A 25,131-nucleotide genomic window follows, 5' to 3' on the forward strand; every position below is an offset into this window, starting at 1 on the left:
GACTTTACACAAACTCCAGAGTATTTTTGCTATTTCAGGATAGATGAAGTTCCCAATCATCTCACTGAAGTTTTTTCCCTGTGTGCTGTTCATCATAATTGCAACTTATCAATAATTCAGTCCCCATTGTTTTCAAAATATTTCATTACCGGTGATGGAAGTTTAGTTTCTGGGAACATTCTGGACATAGTCCTGAAAAAGAGAAAATGAGAACAATGCAGCCAAGAATCTGATAAGCATAATTAACGGAACTACAAAAATAGTTAGAACTAGATCTTTTAATATCAGTAGCTTCTCCTTCAAAGCACTAGTCACGATGTAATTGCAGTCAGGATTGAAAAAATACATGATGAATGTCTCCAGTACAAACCCAGATTTTACTAAATGTGGAGGATGATCACAAGTTTAGCACTGGCAGTTCTTTGTTAAAGAAGTATCAGTGCTTCTCATGTACAGACATCCCATTTATGGATCCTATGGACAGATTAAATTCTTCTACAATTATACTGAAGATGTGTAAGTCTCTTAGAGCTTTGTCAGAGACCAAGTGCACCCACATGGAGTGTCCTGTGCACAAAAGGGAAAAAAACCCACTACTCACTCATTTTACACGAAGTAACTGAATAAACTCTACCAATTTAATTATCTGATAAACATATCATCATGTGCACAATACTGAATTGGAAAATCCCAGTCCAGATGCAAGAATGGAAAATTGTTTAAAGATAGAACTTTTGTAAGAAAACACAAATATTTGAAATAAAATCAGTAGAGCTGAAGATGTTCAAGAAATTGTCTGGTCCAAAGCCCTCAGGACTTCTAAGCCAAGTAACAGAATGAGCAATGACAATGCTGAAATTCTCCTTGCAATGCAGTATTGTCCATTAAAACCAGAAGTGCTTCGATACAAAACAGTTTATAGCAAAATATTCTAATTTTATGATGTGCTAATTATAAAGAATAAAGTTCTTAATCTGTAACAATTTTGTTATATATAATGACAACAGCTGTTAAATCTAAATCAAGGGAACCATACTACCACCTGTGATTAATTCAACAAAGTGATCCCCTATTCCGCATTTGTCTTGAACTCATATTATTATCACTGGGTCTCATCCAGTACCATTAAAAATATAAGATACTTGTCTTCTTTCAAGTGTACATAGCCAAAAAGGGCTGACTTACTCAATTTCACAAGTGCATTCCTCTTTTCACCATGTTCAATGTATCCAAAGTTCACCTCCCAGCTCTTCAGGCCTTCATTCTCATCACAGTGTTTATTTCCACAGGAAAACTGACCTGTAAAGAGTCAAAACCAGCAAACTGCTTCAATGATTAACATGAATAGATATGGGGTTGTTATTTCCAGTTCTGCTCAGTTTTTGCTTTTCATTTTCCATTTCTTTCAAATAAAAAACCCCCACAAATCTAAAAATAACATCTAGATTAAGGGAATAACAAGGAACAACAAAGCAATCAATCATACTTGTCCAATACTGTCTATTTGCAAAGGAAAAAACATAACTGTGTTTTGAAATGTATGGATGAAGGTGTACATTATAAAATGATAAGGCTAATATGAAATCTGAAAAACTGAATGTCACTAGAATACATCCTATACCCTAAATGATTACTTACTTAGCAGAGGATGATGGGTCAGAAGTTGTGATTCTGACATGCATATTTGATGACATCAAACTATTCAAAATATCATGTTTATATAATACGAGGATGGCCACATGCTTTTTACATAACTAGTTTACCTGGTATACTGGACATAAAATTTGTATTCTAGTGACTATCCATAAATACCTTTCTTTTAAGAAAAGGAAATCAACTTTATGAGAAACGCTATGTCAGCTTTAAAAGCTTCCTTTCCTTTATTATGTGAAAGCAACACTGATTGCAAAACAGATCTGCACATAATCAATTTTATTTACACCACTGAAGTCCCAATATTGGAGGAATAAAGATACGGGCATTCCCTTTGCAGAAGACTGGTTTGTACGCAGAGCAGCAGAAAGGATGTGTATTAATAGGCTCACAGGCAGGTCTGTTGGTGAACGATTAACCTCAGAAAATTCTGCTTAAGCAGCTAACTAATGGATTGGCAGTGTCCTCAGATACGTCAGTTCTGTAATGAAACACCACTTGCAATGAAAACATTTGAAGTAACCCCCCCACGGAACTCTCATTAAAAAAGCAAGTTTCAAATTAATATACATTAAGTAATTAACCCTGTGTAAGGTATGGCTATCAGTACTCTGTGTCAGAGCAATCTCCAGTATGACCTTTCAAAACACTTATGGCAAAGACTGGGAAGAAAAGAAGCCAAAGAAATAATTTGGCATTCAGAATTAGTAACACAAGTGTCACCTCTTCTTTCACTTACCTTTGTGACCACGCAAGGACAGCCACCAAATGCAAAGCAACCAAATGTGAGTACTGTATTCCTGCATTCCCTTGTTACCACCCCCAAACCTTAGGAACACTAGCAATGGTTCTCGTCACCACTGTACTGACACACCTACATCAGTACATACTGTAAGTACATACGGTGCAATTTATATGGCTGATTTATATTTTAAAGTTGCATAAAAGACCCACGGCTATTTTAAAAGGAATTGTTTGGAAGCGCACCTGCAGAGAGCGGCCGACACCCGCGAGAGGGTTGAGTTCTCGCGCCCCACAGTGGTGAAAGAGAGGATTTAGCCACCCTTACATTCTAATCGCTCGCTTTTCATTTGGAGTCCATAAAAAGCTTGAAATACGTAATTCTGCACTTTCTCCCACATTTTAAAATATGGAGTACCACATATTAAACGTAAAAATCCAGCATTTTTCCCCCATGAAGACATAAAAATAATTTACTTCTCATTTTATTTTAATTATCTTGTATTCAATAAAGCATGTAATTCTGTAAAATGTAACTATCCATTAATATACTGTGTAGTACTGAATGCAACAAATGACTACAACTACCTTTAGAGGCTTTAATATTTACAGTTAAAAAATCCCCACTGTTAAAGTTCACACTTTCTACTCCAAAATACTAATTTTTTAAAAAAATCATAAATGCATTTCTAACTTTTTGAAATACATTACAATACAGATGTTTACAGAATACAGCTGTTTAAAGAACTGTAACTGAGTGAAACTGATCAGCAGTACAATGCCATGCACTTTTCTGGCATGTGCATCCATGACTTCTGAAAACCACATGTGCATGAGAACCCACCCCAGGAACAGCAATACCTCATTCACCTAATTTTCTTGCTTCTTCAGCAAGTTGAAAAAGCCCAAGTAACTCAGCCATGGAAGGAGGACCACTGTGCAAAGTCCCAGTAACACTCTGGTAAACTCCACACAGAATTAAGGTACTGATTTAGAGACAGGATTGGGAAACATTATAATCATTCCCACTGCAGCGTTCAAAACCAATTTAGCCTAAAATACGCATCACACAAAAAACTTTAATTTCAAAGTTAACATTTTGCAGAACAGCACTGGAAAAACTGTTAATCAACAAATTACTTCCTGTGGAAAACTACCGAGAGACTTCAGTTACAGGTATCAAAGGCGAATGAGGTAGCCAAACCACTGGAGAAGAGCAGCTAAAACACCCACTCATGAATTCTACCTTATCAAACACATTATGGTGGTGTTCATTACAAAACTGACCTAGTGAAAATACTATATGTTCTTTTAACTGTAATATGTGCAGATCGGTATGCAATCTAAACCTGTGTGGCATAAAACAGCAAAGCTGGAAGACAAGTCAATTTACTGTACATTATTATCTGATAAACTTACCAGTACCATCAAATATTATCTAACAAAATTATGTCAAAAAGGAGCAGCAAAAGGAGCATCAAGAAGAAATGTAATGTAAAATGAAAGACAGCATTACCTTTTCCTGAAATTACTTCTTTCTCATGTCGCCATCTAAATCCAAACTGTTAAGATAAGAACCAAAAGTGAGTTGTGAATAGTCAACCTATTAAGCACTGTAAAGACTAATTTCAGTTGGTTGGTGTCCTGCACATGGCTCATTCATTAATTCTGATCCGTAAAATTTATTTTTTTTCTCTTTTAATTAAAAATATCTCTCTATTTCTGCTTCACAGAATATTTTTTTATATATAAAAATACTTCAAATATTTTTATTTTTATACTAAGTCCTTCATGCTGAAAAAGAATTACAGAAGCAAACACACTAAGATTTCAAGTTGGCCTAGAAATCTGGAAAAAAACCAAAATAATAAAATGTATTTTATTTAATGACCAGGTGTCAAACAGATTTCATTTCTTAGTAAAATAGGAGACACTTCCAATCTGTTAAGCTACAAAACAAAGTACAGAGACAGCAAATAAGAAATTCTCTAGGAAAATAAGACAACAAAGGGAACATTTCCAGTTCAGGGCATATCAAAGTAAAACTTAAATGCAGAACACCCTCCTGTGCTGCACTGCAAAGCTGACAATAGAATTGAACTATCTGACAATACAGACGGTCATTTATCAGCCTTAAAGTTTGCAGACAAGATACACTGAAGATTCAAAGACAACCTTGACCTAGAAATTCTTATCTAGGGAAAATGTCAGGAGTAACAGACTCAGCACAAGCAAGAGCTGTCAGAACGCTCTTCCACTGTCTCTACATAGCCTCACACCAGAGGTTCACACTGGCATTTCTGATTAGAAGGACACACCAGTGAAGACCAAGCCAGACTGGTCATCAGCAGGTGAGACAGCCTGGCAGCAAGAAGGGTGAGTTGGGTCTCCAGCTCTAGCTGTGAGAGCACCTATGAATCTCTAGAGATGAGAGCAGGGGAGTCCCAGCTACGTGTGTGTGAGTGAGTAAAACAGTCTGGGCAACTGGAATGTGCCTGTGGCCTCAGGGGTGCATGTCTTTGGGCTTCTTACTGTTTTCTTCTGAGCTTTGGTCTTTGAGAAGGTGGTTCTGCTTATTTTCCAGATTCTCAGATGAGATACTCCCATGAAACTGGTCCTTTTCATTATCAAGTCGTTCATAAAACAGTGGTTTACTTTAGAAGAAAAGTCCTAAAGAGATCTGAGCTACATCTCTATGCAGAGATCTAGAAAAATTATCTGACTAGAAGATTTTGGCCAGGAGCAGAACAATTACAGCTGTGAAAAGACAAAGGAGCACATTTGTGCAAGTCTCAATCTGCGCAATATACGTATTTAAAACATCACAGAAAACTGACGTCCAACTTTTGGTTTGACATGAAGTAGCACGATATAGAATCATAGAATCAAAGAACAGCTCAGGTTGGAAGGCATCTTAACAGACCACCAGGTTCAACCTTCCATGGGGAAGGGAGTCCAGATGAGATTATCTACCACCCTGGGCAATTGCATCTGAAAAACCTCCAACAATGGAGATTCCACTGTGCCACTGTGGAGGTTGTTCCAGCAACTGAATCTTCTCACTATAAAAGAATTTCTTTCTTATATCAAGATGAAGCATCAACATGTATCATGCAAAAGGCCAACTAGCTGAAAAGCTATTATCTCCTCTCATAGCACCAGTGCTGCAAAACAGAAGGCACAGGGGGCTAAAGATATCCAGCTTCCAGTTTCTAGAAATGCAGAAAAAAATTAAGGCAGGAAAAAATCCAAAAGCACAGACTGTATTCCATCAGTGTAAATGGGATGAGCAGCTTATTAAAGACTTCCAAGAAAAAACCCTGCTTTGAAATCTTTCTGTACCAAACATGGGCATGGATAAATCAGTCACTGAGAAAAATCTCATATTTTTCTTAAATTTTCTAAGAATTTCTAAGAATGGACTTTCTTATGATCAGAACATATTTGAGAACAGAAAGTATATATAGTTTACAAATTGCATGACACAGCAGTTATGCTGACATGGCAATTCCAAAAATATAGGTAATGACTTAGAAGCATAAATGGGAACAGAGAGTGACCTCAAAGTTAGGATATACACACTTGAAGTCTGACAGGAAAATACTGTTCACACAACAAAACACACACACAAAAAAATCTGGGCCAGAACAGAAGTTTCCCACAAAAGACAGCAAACATATGGAAACTTGGCACAGTGGTGAGAGAAACAAAAATCTGTAAGCATGCTCAAGGGAAATAAGCTAGGGGGATGGGGGGAGGGAGCAGACATTGAGGAATATGACATAGCTACAGGAAAATAAAATCAAATTTACTCAAAAAAGGAGGGAAGGCATCTTCAGTATTTTAGTTTTTGTTGATTTTAAATCAAATTTTGCATTTTCTGTCCCAATTGTCTTTAGATGACTGTCATATTTTCTTCCTAATACAGCTAAGCCCAGTCCTTGCAAATATTTACCAGTGAATGTAATTTTCAACACTATAAACAGTGGAAAAGAACTATACAGGTTGGGTTACTGTGTGCTAGAAACACTGAGACACATCTGAGTTCAGAACCAGTCTTTGGAAAATCACAATAGAAAATTCGTGTATACTCTTATGACTAAGAACTTAGTCAGCCAAAAACTTGGAAACAATAAAGGCTGTTCCAGTTAAGAAGAAAACTTGGTGCTGGAATTCGGCTGTTTCTCTTAAGAAATTCTATTTATTTACAAGGCACATACAAATCCTGTTTCCACAAACAGAAAAGAACAACCAGTAAAAGATGCTGCTTTAGAATAGACTTTTCCAAAATTGCTTCTGCCAGCATTCAAGTACAAAACTCTTTTTAGATGTTTTTTCTTTAACAGTAACATTTCATGGGTTTTTAGGCTTCATCTACTGCTCCTCTCCAAGCAACCTCTCCAGCCTTCCTTCTTTAACCCCTTTGCATTTTCTGACTTTCACACACAATGTACCTCTTCATAAAACATCATCTGACAGAAATGTTCCTGTTCCCACAGACGCACATTTTTGAGGCAGTGACAATGCTTGGATTCAAACTGCTGCTTATTAAGTAACTTGACAAATTCTCACAACTCCCTTTCTATGGCAGGGGTACTAACATTCTGGTTTTACAACATATCCACAGTCATAAGGCAATTTTTAAAAAGGCTATGCTTCAAAACCCAAGATTATTTACACTAAGGAAAAATACCTTATTCTCTTTGTATCTGCTGAGATCTGCTATACAGTATTCTTTGAACAATTTGTCATAATACTTCTTTGCAAGCCTCTTCTCCCTAAAACAAAAAGTATTATTTTATTAAATATAGAAGACAACATAATTCCTTTTACATTGTAATGACATTAGCAAGACAAATACATATTTTTTCAGTAAAAGAACACAAGTCGTAGACCTAGAAGTGCAACAGATATACAGCCATTAAATTCAGAAGTAATTTCCATAAAACTGGAAAAATAAATACAAACTAAATCCACTGTACATACTAAACTGTATTTTTTCAAACTCTGCTTTCTTCAGAGTTTTTGAACAATCATTTGGATGTCAGAGAATCACTATTATTTATTAGTTCTTTCTGTCATCAATTCATGTTGGCATTTGAGCAATATTACAGTATGAAAGACCTTCTAATGGTCTTTCATTTTCAAATGCATCAAAGAATGATGATCACCAAGTATGCACAGTAACTGTTAATTAGTAAGGGAAACCACAAATTTAGTACAAGTGATCTAAAAATAACATCCTATAATAGTTTCAGGTACCAATTCATGTCTGCTTCATCTTCTTCATTCCACAGGAATCTATGGTTTTCTCTAATGACATCAAGATCCGTCTTGTCATTTGCTCTATAAAAGGACACACCTTTTTTTAGTACAATGTAACCCTAAAATGAAAATCCATCAAATAATACTTTGGTAAGCATCAATATTTTACAGTTCTGATCTCTACCTCACAGCACAAAGGAATCCATTTCTATGAAATAAAACTATCAAAAATGCATTCCCTGGCATACTTCTTCCAAATAAAAAAAAACCCATGGTGGAAAACAGCCACTGAAATTGTGATGACTTGATCCTGTCTGAAAACAGTTTTTATACTCTTTATTGAAGATACTGATGTTAAAAGGCAGTTATAGATAGCTCTAAAGAAGTTATTATTCTGGACAATGGATAGCAATTCTGCATATTCAGAAGTATTTCAGACCGTTATTTTGAAGATACTGACAGATATTTCTCAATGTACCCTTTATTAATGATCACCTGTCATCCTTCTTTTTACATAACAAAACAAGAATAATTCAGGTCATGTTAAGTTCTTACCTAAAAATATGAAAACAAAATGAAACAAGGCAGTTTTGTGCTTGGGTATTCCCAATTACTGTAGTTACCATTTGTGACCAAAGTAATTAGTAACTTGATACACAGCTACATGCATCTCTTACATGCATCTCTGCCCCCAAAGCTGTAATATAGATTTATCAGCTTTACATAACAGGGGAGCTTTGAGGCCAGGAGGGGAAAGGTTGCAGACAGTTCTCACCCAGATCTTCGGAAATCCTCTATTTTGCCGCCGTAGTATAAAATGTAGTCATGCACAAACTTTTTGTGTCTTTCATACTGAATAAAGCAATTAAGGATGATTTCAAAACTTATTTCCTTTTACCACAGTTTAAAACAAAAAAAAACCCCAACCAAAATCTTTTTATATATTTAAGAGAAAGACTTTTATTCTCACAACCAGTTCGGCAATTTCCAAAAAAAAAAAAAAAAAAAAAAAAGGAATTAATTAGGAACTTAATAACCTCTCATAGAAGCTGACTTCCAAATACAGCAATTCAAGGCAGTATCATCTTTAAAACCTCATTCATAATTTGTAAAACTGTCTTCCTTTATCAAAGATGCTCTGTATGCATATACACAGAAACTTGGTTCATTTTTCCAGCTGTGATTTAGACAACAGCTTCTTTGTATGGCAGTTTTGGTTTAAAACAAGTTTGTACTTTTCTATTATAAAAACAGTCTGGCTACTAAAATTGAATAATTTGTTACTTTTTACCAACAACATACAAATAAAAATTGTATGTTTTTAGTTTGGAAATGAAAATCATCGGAAAATATGTAACGCTTCTTAGAACACTTTGGTCTCAGCGTGAGGCCAAAATAGAAACATAATTTGAAACACATTTGTAACATAATTTGAGAAAAATATGTAACTACTTGTTCAGAAAAATAAGTGTCTTCATTAATAAAAACCTTATACATGGCTTCTTAAAAAGATTTTCAATTAATTTTTATCTCAACAGCAAAAAGAAGCTCCTCTGAAGAAAAACTCAGTATCTGGTGCTGCACTGTCACCTAATGGGATAAATGAGAAATCCCAGTATTTTACCATAATGGATAACCTGTGCCCCATCTTCAAACTGGAAAAATTAAACAGAAGGATACGGCATCCATCGATATCAAGTGAAATCTTCTTTTTCTTGCTTCTTCCCTGTTAATAACAAACACATTCCAGTGAAAATTATCTTTCCATTACGAGTAAAATGCCTCACTAAAGCAGTATATAAAAGATACCTATCACATTCTTCAGCTGCAAATTGCCTGTGAACCACACCTCCATGTTTTGGTTTTTGGAATGGTTTTATCAGAAGGGCATCTTCCTGTATTCTAAAGGTGAGAAAAAGGAAGAAAAGTTAGTCAAGATCTTTTCATAAGCAATAAAATTCTCATATGCTAAACCTTGCACTATCCTGAGTAACAAAAACTGTTATATTACTGTTTTCTACAAGAATAAAATGGAACTTCAGAACCAACATCAGCTTGGACTTGACCTTATTTGCAGAACAAAACCAGAAAGGCATTTGTTTCCAGCTGGCATTTAAAGTCAATTGCTTAAAACAGAACTTTGTAATATTTGTTCTTATTAATAGTATCACTATAGAACCACAATGATAAAACTTGGAAGATTTCTCAGTTTCACTCTGACATTTAAAGTCCTTTACAAATCTCAGCTACACAGCAAAGTAGGAACAGGAAGGACAGTGCATTCACTGAGAGAGAGTGACTGGCAGTAACCCTAATCCCCCCTTTCAGAACAGTGTCTCAACACTCATTAAACAGCTCTGCCTTTTGTAGTGCAATCACCAGAATCACAAATTTAAAAGTCAATTGCCATGTAATGAAACGTACTTGTCAACAGGCAGTAAAAATTTCTTTTAAAATTCAACAAAGTAATAAAAAGTTAAATATATACATTTTAGCTAGTAAAAGTTATATTTAGTTAATTTCATTCATAAACTGAAGTGAAGAAAATATTTTTTCCCATAATTATTACCAAGCAGAAAGGATGGAAATCAGAAACCTGAAGAAAGCAAGCCAGGGAAGTTGTTTCTAGCTATGGAATATAGGACTGTAGAATTTAAGGTATCATTTACTCAAAAGGATCTGTAAGCACAGAATTCTCATAAGAAAGGTCTATAAAACAGCAATTTGGAGAGAATTTAGGACTACTGTTTTCCTTAAAGTGAAAATAAATACCATGATAGAGCAAGAAAAGGAACCCACATAAGAACCCTACTGGGAATTAGCAGTGGTGTGCCAGAACAAGGATAATGATGGTATTTTTGAAAGGCTCCTGATGGTTAGTTAATATTCCACTTAGAAAGTGGAATAGTAGAATGAGCAACGGCATCTAAAGAAAATGAAATCTGAATAAAACCAGTCACTATTTTAATGGAGAACAACTGTATTTATAAAATAAATGAAATGGCATAATGCCTGCTATTATTCCAAAGATTAAAGCCTGATTTTTTTCCCCCAGAATGCAATCAAACACAACAAAATCCATTCTTTCAATTCCTCTATAAAGAAAAAATATGCAAGAGTCCTAGGAAAGTTTCCAAGAAGCCTTCTGAAATAAAGTTCAGTAAAAGAGCAAGAGAGAGACAGGAAAAAGTAAGAAAAGTATACGCAAAATGTAGGCCAAATGTTCATTATGGTGCAGAAAGTGTCAAGGAACTACAGTACAAAAACAAAATAAATACATCAATATATAAAAATCTTTACAATACAGTCAGATCAGTCTACAAAATTCCAGGACATTAACTGTGTAAACCACTGAAAGTACTGGCCAAGGTCATCTCAAGTAAGAGATGTGCAGGTACATATCAAGGATTGATCACAACACAATTTACCAATTCCCACATCTCTTCACAAATTAAATAATAAAGAAGTAGTACCAGTTCTTCACATTACATCTCAATGTGTTTTATATCTACAAAGCCTGCTACCAATTGGTCTTTTTTGCCTTGCTCTCCCAGCAGTTCCATTGTCCTGATGGATCACAGTGGTGTGAACAGAGCTGCCAAAACCCAGCAGTGGATACTAATGCTTAGAAAAACAAAACACTCTGCTCCAAGGACTGAGGGGCAAATATACACCAGATGGAGATGGCAGAACAGATCTTAATCAGCTGCCTCTAGGAGATGACAAGCTTTGGCAAGCTCGAGACGAGGAGACACAGAAATCAAAGTGATTGATTTTTTCAAAAACTATTTCAACACCAGACCTTACATGCAACAGCATCATCTTCTATGCACACTAAGAGGCCATTTGTAGAAAACACATAATGCAAAGTGTTAATTCTGTACTACATTACCTTTTGGTCTTTTGCAGAGACTTCTCTCCACTCTCCTCATCACTAAAATCCGAGTCATAGCCTCCATGGCCATGTGCCTGAAAATAATAGACCAGTCAATATATCTGCTAATGTAATATGGATATGGCATAATTACAAATCAGTACTGTCCATCATGCATAAATAAAAGACAGAAAGACAGAGAGCAAGCAACCAAGTGCGAATTCTCATATGTCTAAGCCAAACAAAATTCCACAGACAATGCAGAGTATACTCCTCACAATATAGGGCAAAGAAAGATCACTTTGTGAAATAGATCACTTTATAAATCATTTATATGCATATGTCCTCGTATTTAATCTTCACATAGATGCAGCAAACTAAAAGTATGATAAATACCTTAGGCCTTTATTTTCTAAACAATGTTCCTTACTTAAGACAAAGGTGAGTATCTTCCCCAGGAGCTAGTCTTTCAGGGGGGCTGGAGGACAGCAAGTGATATGCTCACATTATAAATGCAGGAAATGGGAATAAAAGTTTATTGGGCTGTGATGCAGCATTTTAGATCACTAGATCTTACACCAGTACCTGGAAATCTGACTGAAACAACAATTAAAATACAAAACAACAATATGCCTGCAAAAATGTATCACCTCATCAGCACAACATTCCCACCAGAAAACGAAACTTTTTCCACACACTTTGCGACTACAATGTCAAATTAATGCATATAAGAAAACCAAAAAATCCATACAGTAATGCTTTCAAATGACCAAGCATTGACTGATGCCCAGATCTATCACCTCCACTTTTCAAGGCCCAGTTTTATGTTCAATTCCTTCAGGAGATGCACTAGCTTAAGTAGAACCTACCTCCTCTCCCTCTCTCCTACTCTGGTACCTCCCTTCCAGTTACAATTGTGAAAGTACACATGAACCAGACCAAACAACTCCCCCAAGTTACAAAGGAAGATTATTATGCAAAAAAAAAAGATTATTTTAACCCAGGTAAGTTTCCTTACAGTTCGTCCTGAGCCCCCAGAACCTACACCAGCCAGCTGAAGGGGCAGCACAGGGAGAGAGCAGCCAGAGCTGGCCACGGTGTAAACCAGCATCGACTCCAAACAAGCTTTTACACAGCTGAGTAATGAGGGCTGGTTATTAATACAGCTGCATGTGGAAAGGTTCCACACACACTACCAAAGTATCTTGGTAAGTGAGACTGTGGATAGGAGAAGACAACAGGATAGAAAACAACCGTGCTTGATTCAGCTGATTCTTACATTACCTACAGTTATTTTCCTCCTCAGCCAAAAAGCCAAGAAAAAAAAAATCTGAAAAAAAAAATCTGAAAAAAGACACCACTCCTCGGGATGATTTTGGTGAGGTGCCTTCTCTTGATGCAAATGCCTTGCAGAAATGCCATGCTGAAGAGTCAGCTGTATCCTCTACTGACACCAACAACTGGTTTGTATCGTGAACAGTATGTAAAACACTATCTTCTCAAACTGACAGTGAAGTACCCTTTTAAAGATTTTTTAAATCCTTTACTATTATAATTATCATTATTATTAATAATAACAAATACTGCAATTTTCCTCCCACTCTTCTGGGTGCTTCTGAAGAACACATATATATTTCAAACAAAAGCAAATCAAAACTTTTTCTGAACTATTTTCTATTTCCCAGGAGACATAAAGAGTGTCCATTACCAAACAGAACAGAAACAAACCAAAAAAGTAATCAACCCCTCTAAACAAAACAAACAAAACCTCAAACCAAATAAACAAGTGCAGCAGATGTCTGCTGTAAACCATCCTCATGCACTGGCAAAAACACCAGCACCAATGTAGTCTCATAACGAGGTGGTTCTAGTAGCCAGTCTATCACTGCTTTTGTTAATGAAGTTTATATGGTCTTCAGAAAAGTCTGAACACCCTATGAGTATGCAGCAAATATATTTATACTTTACCTCTAAATTTAAGAATACTCATGTTAATCTGGGAATGTTTTACATGGCATTAGTAATGCCTCCCAAATGAACATCGAGAGCTTCCTTCACACTCAAAAGGGAAGGAAGTCCCAGACAACAGCATGAGCCTGAAAGACAGATGAAGTACTGAAACAGGCAAGAAAAGGAAAGCTAAAACGAAATATTTTCACAAAGCAGTTGCCCTTGGATTGTATACCCCAGGAATGAAATAGACATAGTCACTAATCAGCTCTCAAGTGATTCCACGAATGATTCAAGTAAAAGAAAAAGATGCAGAAAAGCTGCTCCAACAGAGTCAAACTGTAGGGCTCTCAGATTGATGACTGCCTTTTGTAAAGCTGACTGTGAATATAAGGGTAGGTATGGCAAAGGACTGGGCTGCTCTTCCAACAGGAAAGCTCTTCACAGCTTCAGACATTGCTCTGAATCACCACAATACCTCATAGGTAAATTCAGAGTGGAAAAGAACACAACCCATGACTGACGTCCTGACACTTCTGGATCACTCCTCTGTTGAAGGCAGCAGCAGGACAGACAGGTACTGCATTGGTGCTGGGTTTGACAGCAGCAGCTCCAGCAGTGCTGGACCAACCTCGCAGAGACTGGGACTAGAAATGATTTCTAACCTGACACCTTAGGATGATTCCAAGATGACCTGACTTGTGGTAAAACATACGTAGTTCATTCCATGAACTCCATCAAAGAACCTAATTCACAAATGAATCTTGCCATTTTGGTAGGACAATATAAACAGACACCTATTTAATACTGCAAATTTTCATAACAGATTTCTCCCCTTCAGCACAAAAACAAAAAAACAAAACAAAACAACAAAAAAAAAAAAAAAAAAAAAAAAAGCCAGACAAAAATCCCAAATAAGGAAAATATGTTTATATGTTTAATATTTAACTGTAGAAATAGATGAGCAGATATCAAAGCTTTGTGCCCAGTCTAGCAGATGTAGACACAGATACACATAATCATCAACAAAATTTAAAGTAACTACTTTCACTATTTAATAAACCCCTAAAATATAAACTTTGCTTTCATGGAATTTGTCAGAATGCTTCTAGTAAATCATTAATACAAATACCAAGTGTTTCATCAAAACATGGACCTGAAAGCTACGTAACTTAAATGGTATAGTGTATTTGGCTGCTGCACCAACTTCGAATTTTTTATTCCCAAACAACAAACCAAACTGAAACCACAAAATTAAAATAAGCACAAATATGCTTTGGGGTACATTTAGCTCACATTTAAGTAATCCAAACATCTTAGATTATTTAATAATGAAACAACTGGAGACAGAACAGGGCCCACTCAACTCCTAAAACCACACAAAACACGGTAAATGCACGAACGTTGTACACAACTGATGTCAGACTGAGATACCAACACCTGATGTCAGTACAGGACATTACAAACCGCCCAGCCTGCATTTACACCAGGGATTTGCATCCAGACAAGGCGCCTCCTTTGCGCCTCTCCAATGCGGTAAACACACATTGGTGAAATGGACACATCGCAGTTCGTGTTGACTCCTGACCACAACACGTGGCTGAACACGAAACAACAGTCAAAAAGAAGAAAAAAAAAAGGCAAAACAATCCTATAAAACATTCCCGACCGGTGGCTCCTGGCCTCGGGCCCAGTCCTGCCACTGCCCTCAGACGCATGGCTCCCATCCTTCCCTCTGTGTGCCCGGTCTGGCCGTGTCTGCCCACTGCCCAACCTGCCCCAGAGCGCTCCGAGCTTCAGCACAAACTGTTTGGGGAGGCTCTGAAGGACACACCACATCGATATGAAGACTTGAGGAGCCATCCCTGATGGATAAAAGATACTGTGTTTCCACAGGTCAGAATGCTTCACTGCAACATGCTCTTCCCACCTTGATGTTGTCTATGAAACTTTGCCACCCCTACTTGGGGGAAAAAACCTGACAGTAAGTACAACTAGCTTCAAATCTATTCCGCCTAGTAAAATATATTACAAGGACTGCCTGCATATAGTGTACAGTGAACAGCCCTAACAAAGAAAAAAGGCACTCGCAAGATACTGCTCTTTTATTACAGCTATGAAAGAAAAAGCCTGTGTAAAAGGTAGGAGGACGTAGGAGACCACGACACCAGGATCAGAGCTTTGTGGAGCTTCACGGACAAACCGAACAGCGGCAGCTTCCGCAGCCGTTCTTGCTTCCCCTCAGGTGGCCCAGCGCTGTCCCGGCCCGCCTGACCCTTCCTCTGCCGCCGGAGCGGGGCACAGGCCGGCCCCTGGCTGCCCGCCACCCGGCTAGGGCGGCCCGGCCCTCCGCCCCTCGGGCACGGCCGGGCCCCTGCGCCCCGCCGCCATGGAGGCCGCGGCCTCCGCCGGGCCTGTCCCCGCCCGCCCCTCCCTGCCGGCCCTACTCACGGCCGCGGAAAGGCGCAGCTGGTTGGGCTCCATGGCCGCGGCGAGGGCCGCCTCGGTGGCCCGGCCCGGCTGCCGGCCCCGGCGCTGCTGTGCGGGCCGTTCCCGGGAAGCGGGGCAGAGGCGGAGCAGGGCCGCGGCGGCGGCTCCCTTCCTTCCTCCTCCTGTCCCTCCCTCTCTCCGCCGCGGGCGGGCGGCGCGGGGCAGCGGGGCGCGGGGGAGGGCGAGCGGCACGGGAGGGGACGGAGGGGAGGGGAAAGCCGCTCATGATGTTTAGGGGCGAGGGGAGTCTCCCTGCCCGGGAACCCGGTCAGCGGCCCCGGCTGCCGCGGTCTCCGCCTCTGGGAAGGTAGGACTGTGCCGCAGGGGCTCAGAGAGGCCTGAGTGCGCCCCTCTCCCCGACCCCGCACCATCCCCGGCGCTTTCGGGCAGCGCAGTCCCTGTTGTCGGGGCACGGGCTTAGACCCCGCTGCGGGAGCCGGGGCTCGGCGGAAAGCGTCCCTCGGGAGGGTCGGGGAGGCGGGGGTCGTTGTTCGGGAGGGGACAGGGGCACCCCTCCGGGAGGGCGGCCCCGGAGGCGCTCTGCGGAGGGCAGCAGCTGCCCTCGGCGCGGCACACACCGCGATCGCGGCCTCGGCACGGCGGTCTGTAACGCTGATTGCTGCCCGTGCCAGCGGCTTCTCTTCTTTTCAGTCGCATCTCGCAGTTAGAAGAACGAATGGCAGTATGTGACTCAGTTTCCCTGTGAGGACCGACGGCAAATGGGCGATAAAGAGTTCGGGAGCCTGTGGGTTGCATCATAAAAAGGAGCTTTATAAGCCAAAAGTATTTGCTGATAAAGTAGCTGGGAAGCACCAATCTTCGGTATTAAGTCATCAGATACAGCAGTTAGCTGTCAATAAATTGATAGTTTCCCATCAAACAAAACCTGAACTGCTGAGGTCTGAAATGCTGTAATCCATCGCAGGTACTTTCTTCTGGACTGTGGTTGAGTTTCCGGTTGTGTTATTGATTCTTGAATAGTTAAACCACAGATACACTTAATACGGGGAAATATTAAAAATTTAAATACTGCAGCTGCCCTTGTAATATGCAAGTTGTAAAATACAAGGCTGTAGGTAGTTTTCTGCAGTAAGGCAATCACACACCATAGCTGACAGTCTATCTCCTTACCTTGGCTGCTCAGTCTCTATTTTCAGATTTTTTTTCTCCTGACTTAGTGTTTGTGTTCCTTCTTATGTCATTATTGCCGTGAAGGGATACAAAGATGATGCTAAAGTGTCCCATGGAAAGGAACTGAGTGGCACTGTGCATATCTGAGTGCATGCAGTACTCTCCTGAAGTCCTACTGAATACAGCCCAGTTCCTCTAAAGGGCAGAGACTGTTGCAAAAATGGAATTATCCTAATTAATAATTTAAATATATCAAAATAAATAATGTATACCCTCGAAGCTGTAATAGCAGGCATCTTTTTGTTGTTCCTGTCTTATGGAAATGACAGACTGCTTTAGTGTGAATGAATCCTGACATGATTCTGGAAACTGGGCCAACATATCATTGATTATGCACTTTGAAGAAGAGTGGGAAAGGTTGAGGAAATATTTACAATTCTTGAATCTCTTGTCATTGTGTTGTGGCCACAAAAGCCTGCATATAGAAGAAATACAGTTTCTGGGACAGGAAAATTCTGCAGTGAGTCCAACTATAGCAACTGCTGTAGATGCTGAAGTTATGTTATAAACAGCTTTTCTGAGAATAGCAGCTAGATAATTTCATCTTGCTATGCTGTGCTTTTCTGATGTCTTAACTGTGTTGCCTTAGAACATCACCTGACTGCATTTTATATGTGGGCTACAGTAAGCTACAGCTGGAGAATGGGTTCAGAAATGGCCTCCTAAATAAACTGGGAGTTGAAACTGAACATGCCCTTAGGCCTTGGTATATCTGTTATACTTTTCTCCAATGGTAGTTTAATTCTAGCAACAGTATGTTTTGACACCAAAAAGGCACTTTTCTCGTATGAGTCTCACAGCACTGGAAGGAAAAAAAAAACAGATGAGATGGGCATAACTCTTTTCAGGGCAGGAGGTGCTACGTTTTAGAGTTGGATTTCAATGACTGTACAGCTAAACCTTAGGAGCACAGCCTTCCTTTACAAGTAAGTCAATCTGTGTCGATCTTTACAAGTAAGTCAAGCTGCCACTGAAGAGAGCATTCTTCTTGAACTTACCTAGTGCTCATCTGCCACTCCTGCTGAGCTGCAGAATTTAATTTTCTGCCACCCTAGCTCCTGTGACTGTCCTGATGTGGTGTCTGCATGAGTAACCCTGGTGGGGCAAAAACCTGTTAGGGATGGAGGCATGGGACAGGAGGGAAGTGGGAGGTGAAAAACAGGGGCTGCCCTTTCAGCAGCAGCTCTCTTTTACATCAGGTCAGCAGTAATGTGAAACAATAGTCTTAAATTACAGTAGCCTTGAACTTTGTGGTCCACAAAGGAGAAAACATCACTGTAGCTTTAACTTTAGTTCTGCCCTAAAACTAGAATGGGCTAAAGTATGAGACCTGGTGTATCCAAAAAGTTTAAGTCAGACATGGTACATCCATCATAGAGATGCAGAATTGAAAATACTATGCCTGACATACTTCTTGAGCTGTTCCTAAAAGGTTCTAGTATAGGAGATTTCACAGTTTAATACCTTAATCTATTAACCTCTAAGGTATAAAGGGGTTTTTCCTACTAAGAAAAATCTTCCTTGTTGCTACTTCAATTAATTTCTTAATGTCCTGCACTAGTTTGTACAGAAAGCAAGAAGTAATCATAATTTGAATAACATCTTTAAATACTGGAAGACATATCCCCACAGTTTTCCCTTTGTGCAGCATGAGAAAGTACTTTAACCTTTAATGTAGGTTATATATTGGAGAACTCCTGCATTTTATTGCTCTTTTTCTGACTTAGATTTCTCTATGTATTTTTAAGAAATACAAAGTTTAGATGTTTACTTCTTAACAGTATTTAGCCAGGAAGAAACACATCAGCCTTCCTGCAGATGTTGATTACCTCCTAAGTTCTTCTGATAATGTTGTTTAAACTCAACAGCCTCTTGTCTGTTGAATCAAAATTAGTTTGGTTAGCCAATTAAAAAAAATGTTCCAGTTTTTAATAAAGCAAATCAGAAGGCTTTGCCAGCAGGCCCGAGGAGGCAACTACCACTGGTATGGAGAGCAAAGGCAGGACAGTCACTGACAACTACATCCATTGTAAACTGTTGCCAGAGACTACATCTGAGTTTGATTATGAGACAGTAATGTGCAAGCATCAAGAATGCTAGTAAAACTGAGATTTGGCCTGTTTAATCTTTCCTCTTTCTCCATTAAGTCAGTTTTTTTGTTGACAAATGAGGAAATTACTTTCTAATGCAATTTGATATTGGCACCTTCCTATCTCCTACATGTCTATGAAATAAGTTGCCAGATCATTTATTTGTGTGTCTTCATTGTACAACCAGTACTTCAGCATCTGTCATGTTCCTGATTTTCATCTCCTATTTGAAGCCCCCTAGCAATTTCTAGAAAAAGCAAGTAAAGCTAAAAATGGGCATTCACATATGCCAGTAACATCACATTCAGTAACTGTAGCTCTTTTTCATTTAGCTGTACCCCTGTACAATTTCAGGGATGCACTGTCCCTCCCAACAAGCCCTGAGGTGGGTATGCTACTATCAGGCAGCTGATTCCCAAGCTTCAGACTTGAGACAGTCAGGAGAAATCAATGGGCCTATACATGAGGGGCAGTGGCTCACATTCCCATCAGTTCCCATCACAGGTACTGCTCACTCCAAACTAGTCATTAAAGACTAATGATATTCTGTAGTCATCTAGAGGCTATGTGGAGATAGCTGGCAGTGCAAATCTGGTTTGTCAAATCCAATAAATGCTGTGTTCCACTTTTTTTGTCATGCAGGGAACATTAAACACGAATCTTAACTAGCCACTAGATGTCAATGTTGTCGTGCTAAAAGGCAAACACAGTTTTATTTGTTTGGCTGATAAAGTAATTTCCTCAAGAAAAGAACTTCTGTATTTAAAGGTATTTCTAGTATAGAGTCAGTTACAAAAATGATCATAGACAAACCCATGCTCTGTCCATTATTTCAAGAGCAGTCTGTGCATTTTTCTGTTATTCTGAAGTTGCAATTACCATTTCAGTGCATAATCACTGTTAGAAAAGTGCCTTTGAAAAAATAGCATCTGATTGATCATGAGTTTCCTTCCTTGTTCTAAAATCCCAGACCTTTGTATAAGTAGCCACAATCATTGTATTGCATTTCACTTGCTAGTAAGATAAAATAGAGCTAATAATACAATATCTAATCCTATTACTGAATTTCCTAAATTCCAGTTATCTGCGGATATTTTCTCTTAATTATTCCTGTGTAACACCGCTGGATATCAATGTCAGATACATTATGTGGAGACAGAATTTCTAGAACATGAAGACTTCCAATATGATAGGCAAATTGGAAAACAGTTCTTTTGAAAAATCATGTATCTAAAGGCAGATCTGACAGATGATGGCATACAAAGTAGAATTTGACCATGGACCTTTGTTATTTCTGGCTCCTCTACGTCTAGAGTGAACAAATCACTACCATGTCCACAACTACTTACTGCCAAGTGCACTGAAGGTGCTGGTTCTATTGTCTGTCTTCAGAGCATTTATTTTGAGACCAAAGTATGGAAATTGGCTTAATAAACAGTCATGGAAAACTGGAGAAGACAACAGTGCACATCCCAAATTCAGATTAAGCTTGTTCTGCTGTTAGGATAAAAAAAAAAATGTCAAATGTTATTAAAAAATAAAGTTGAAATTTCAGTGTACTTCAGAAAATTTCGTTAAAATTATGTTCTCTGCAAGTCCTTTTTAAGATGCATAGTGTAAATAATAGCTGTATGACCCTGTAAAGACTAACTAATTCAGTTATGGAAATAAATCAGACTTGGATAAAAAAAATTTTCTTAGAATCAACTCCCTGTATTATCTCTGAAGTTTGGGCTTATTTTTGCAAAATGTACAGAATTTTACTAAATAAATCCCCTAGAGATATATTATGTAGATTCCTGTCTAGTGTCCTTTAATCATCTCTGCTAGTCCCACATTTGTTTTGTGGCAGGTGATTTTGGTCTCCAGAGCTTAGTTTGGCAACTCTACTCAGAACAAAGCTTACTACAAGATTACACATGCATGTAGGCATGCATCAACTTGAGTAGTGACTTTAGCCTATCAGGAATTTAATTTAAGAGTAATTACCAGTACGTACATAATAGTACTTTTTAGTTTTATCAACCTGCATTTAAGTAAGTGGAATACAGAAACTAACTCCTCCACCATGTTCCAGTTTTCATTTGAGGAGATTTTAGAATGCTTAAACTCCCTGAAGTATGAACTATTTTTCCTAAGAGAGCAAAGAATGCCTAATCTTACTTTTATGGCTAGATCTGCTTTGGTGGAAAATGACTGATGGCATCCAATTACATAAATACAAGAGAAAGGCAAATTTGTTTTTCCAGTTTGATATTGGAGTTATTATATAAGATGAAAAAAATAATAGAAAATAAAAGGTAAAGAAAGAAAATCTAGTAATGTGTACAAGCCATGTACTTATTTTATTTAAATCACATTGTTTCCCAGTGTTTTGTTTCTTGGGTTTTTTTGGAAGGGGAAAAAAGAATACATGAATAAAGTTACAGTCCACTGTATTTTTAAATCATAGTGGACAAGATATGCATTCCCTCTTTTCCTGATATGCATTTTTATATATAATGTCTATCATGTATATATATTCATAATATTCACTTATGAGAATTGAGGAAAGGTACAAATCATTGACAGGGAATGTTTGGAATCTGAAGTCTTCTGTATAAAAAGGTGACAGACAAGTCACTGTCATTTGAATCATGCAAGCAGTTACACATTCTCTGTGTTCCCAACTTTCTACGAAACCTGGAAAAGAAAGGTGCCTCAAAGGCTGAGTCTAACATGTAATGTTAATAGAGATGTACAGTCTCATTCCTGCAAATGGGTTCCACAAAACACCTTTTTTTTAGAGATGTGCTTCATCTTAACTTAGAAGTTGAGCTCTTAACTCAGGAATCCAGGAGGCCAGTCATGAAAACTGTACTGTGGAGCTGGTAAGATGAGTTCATCACAGTGCTTTCCACTGGTTAAGCAATGAAAATAAATCAGAGATTACTTGCAATATACAATGCTGCAGTCAGTTGTTTGGAATTTCAGAGTCAGGTTTTGAAAAACTAAGGTATAAGAGGATAATATAATGTAATGATGACAGAATAGACCCTCACTTTATCTTACTGTTCCAGTAGGATTACATAGTAAAGTAGTTGCATGTAGAGGCTGTTAGTATTCAAGTTGAAAGATCAATAACTGATCCGTCAGTGAAAACTGAAGGACACAGGGGTATAAAAAAGCTGCTCCAAGTACTGAAGTAGGAAGAATCAGTTTAAAATTCCTATTTCACAGTTTTTAATGAACATGCTTATAGAGTACTGCTGTGAGATCTCATTTAATTTACAATACCATGAGCCATTCTGCTAGAACTGACTTTTATTAGTAAAAGCACAGTACTGATTGCCAGGGTTTAAAAAGAATAGGGATTATATTTCAAATTAAATACAATTTTATGTTATTTAATCACCAATATCATTAAGACATGAAGTACTGAAATACTATCAACCTTTCTATTGAAAGTATTTCCAGAACACTATTCATTCCATGGCACCTAAGTGGAATGGGAAAGATAACTATCCTAAATGGCAACCATTAGTCTAACTTAGTTACAAATATCAAGTTATGATATTTATAGCCAGCAATACTGAGCTGTGCAATATCCACAACTCTAAAAGTAAAAACGGCAGACTCAAAAAAACACTGAGGAAAGTTACCTACTGCAACTAAAAAGAAATATTGCAGCTTTTACCCTGGGGGAGATCCTGCTACTTGCTGAAATCACATTCAATTTGCAATTGGTAAGTCAAAATGTTAACAGTTACATATCTAGATGACTGCCTCTCTTGAATGGACACAAACATAACCACATAGAAGATAAGGGTCAGGATGTGAAGTGAGATTTGAGTGAAAAACATTTCCTTTGGCATTTCATAAAATAATCTCTCAAGCTGGCATTACACTGGCCTTAAATATGCTGCTCATAAAAGATGGATTGTGTTATTTAGATTTATATTAGGGTCTGTTTTAATGTTTTTTATCAATCTTGGTTTAGTAAATCTTTCCCTGTAAAACCTTCCATTCTTTTCCTGTAAAACTTTTATTTGAGCATCAGCCTTAACAGAGTCAATGTTTGGCAGGTTTCTATAATATGAGTCTGTTAACGAAAGGAAAATACTATTCTGGCTACCTCATTTATCTTAGATATGGTAATAATCCAGCCACAAATGTTAAGAACTAGGAAAAGTCAAAAGACTAGCGAAGCATTTTTGGTATTTTCTGACTTGAAGACATCAATACCCACAGATTGATGGCCATACAACAGAATATTAAATTGTTGTCCCAGTTAAAAAGATATGTGAATATTAGCTTCATTAATATATGAAGGTACTGTTGTACTGTAATCTAACACCACAGTATGAAAAACAAAGCTTTAAACTTACAATGACATCCATGATTTGTACTGACCTGCAGTTCAATGCAGCCTTAGAACAATACAAATACCCCATCCTTGGAGCCTAAGAGTCTTTATGAAAAGGCATCACAGCCCTGGTCACAGATGCCCATCACATGCATCCACACGAATCCTCAGCAAGGAGGGATTTAGCTGTCTTTGGAACATCACCCATTCTGAATCTATAGCAACCCTCCTCTAATATGCGAAGCTATTTTTAGCATCAGGGCAGCCTTGAAAACAGCAGGTAAAGCATGAAAAGAATGAATAAGTGGTTGTGGTGCTCGCTTGTGAATAGAAGCTATATATAGCTAGCTCTTCAGAGAGATCTTAATATATATGTATATATATAATGTGCATATGAAGGGATATCTATTTCCCTGAGGGGGAAGCAGGGATGTCAGAGACATAGAGTAGAGCATTATTACTATTTGTGACCTGAGCAGTTAATCTAAAATGTCATTATTTCCAGTTGTTCTGTTTAAGAAAATAAATTGTTAATGGAATTGGGTATCTTTGATCCAGTCTTTATTTGCAATGAATGTATAGCCTTCATTTCCCTGAGTGAAGAGAAAATTGAACAGCAGGAGACTATTTGCAGTTCCAAGCTCCTTTCAGCCATTACTTGCTCCAAGAAATTCTCTAGTGAATTTCTCAGGTCCCCCTTTCCATGCCTAGGAGCCAAGATCTCAGTTTCTGTGATGTTAACTGTTCTCTTGAGTTCCCAAACCTGGTTGGGTTTTTTTTTGTCCTTGTCTTTTTCTCTTATATATTCATCCATTTGCTTCTAAAAAAAAATCTTGGGAAAAAAGGCCACATGTGCCTTTGTTTAAAACAATCAGTACTGTGTGCCATTTATTTAGCTGGGGAGCTATATTACTTCATGAAGGAGCTTATTGCTTCTTACTGATGTGTTATATTGAGCCTGGGAATTAGGCCTTCCAGTTTTAATGACTCTGCTCAAATCACAAAGGCAGCAACAGTGGAAACTTACAGATGCCTACAAGTGATTGGTGTCAAAAGAAAGTCAGCTGTATAGTATTTGGATTATTGTCTTAGAAAAGTGATAATTAGGAATCATTTTGAACTTAAAATGTGAATGTTACCATGTTCAAGGTAGGGCAAATCCTTCAGCTTCTGAGCAGTCATAACTAAAATGTGTATTTCTCTGTTGCTATGAAAATTATATTTAAAGCTACAGTCAGTTCTTAGATAAAGATGTTGTGTTGGTTTTGTTCTCCCACTGCAGAGGGAAAGGGCCAGCAGCCAAAAGAGCAAATCTTTTCTTAAAGCTGTACTACATATGTAGCATACTGGGATATGAGCAAACAGATGTAATGAAATTTTCAGCACTCTGAAGTCTCCTCAGCAGGGCAAATGTGGTTTGTAAGAAAAAGGAACACTGGAGTTCAGCTTGGTGCAGTATTTCACTTAATGGAGAATCTGTGCTCGGCTTGTGCAGTGGCAGCATGCCTGCCATCATGTAGGGTGGGATGTCA

The 25,131-nt window shown here is 38.2% G+C and overlaps 2 protein-coding genes across 3 annotated transcripts in view; one reads left to right on the top strand and one right to left on the bottom strand.

Moving 5' to 3' along the window:
- The window catches only part of LOC136364167 (protein FRA10AC1), a 19,885-nt gene extending 3,750 nt beyond the window's left edge, over positions 1–16,135 (bottom strand). Inside the window, exons 1-10 of one of the 2 annotated variants that reach the window (XM_066323838.1) lie at positions 15,935–16,135; positions 11,552–11,628; positions 9,469–9,561; positions 9,340–9,385; positions 8,435–8,511; positions 7,657–7,740; positions 7,088–7,172; positions 3,911–3,956; positions 1,186–1,299; positions 150–192 (exon numbers count right to left, since the gene is read on the bottom strand). In XM_066323838.1, the coding sequence (XP_066179935.1) occupies positions 150–192; positions 1,186–1,299; positions 3,911–3,956; positions 7,088–7,172; positions 7,657–7,740; positions 8,435–8,511; positions 9,340–9,385; positions 9,469–9,561; positions 11,552–11,628; positions 15,935–15,967 (698 nt within the window). In that variant the 5' untranslated portion in view covers positions 15,968–16,135. The remainder of the gene's footprint in view (positions 1–149; positions 193–1,185; positions 1,300–3,910; positions 3,957–7,087; positions 7,173–7,656; positions 7,741–8,434; positions 8,512–9,339; positions 9,386–9,468; positions 9,562–11,551; positions 11,629–15,934) is intronic. The other variant, XM_066323839.1, reaches the window with a different exon arrangement.
- A 37-nt stretch (positions 16,136–16,172) lies between these two features.
- Positions 16,173–25,131, top strand: part of LGI1 (leucine rich glioma inactivated 1) — a 29,265-nt gene continuing 20,306 nt past the window's right edge. Inside the window, exon 1 of the mRNA XM_066323835.1 lies at positions 16,173–16,280. The gene's annotated coding sequence lies outside the window, so the exon portion shown is untranslated. The remainder of the gene's footprint in view (positions 16,281–25,131) is intronic.

This window comes from Sylvia atricapilla, chromosome 8 (genome assembly GCF_009819655.1).
Source record: "Sylvia atricapilla isolate bSylAtr1 chromosome 8, bSylAtr1.pri, whole genome shotgun sequence".
In the NCBI taxonomy this organism is placed as follows: domain Eukaryota; kingdom Metazoa; phylum Chordata; class Aves; order Passeriformes; family Sylviidae; genus Sylvia; species Sylvia atricapilla.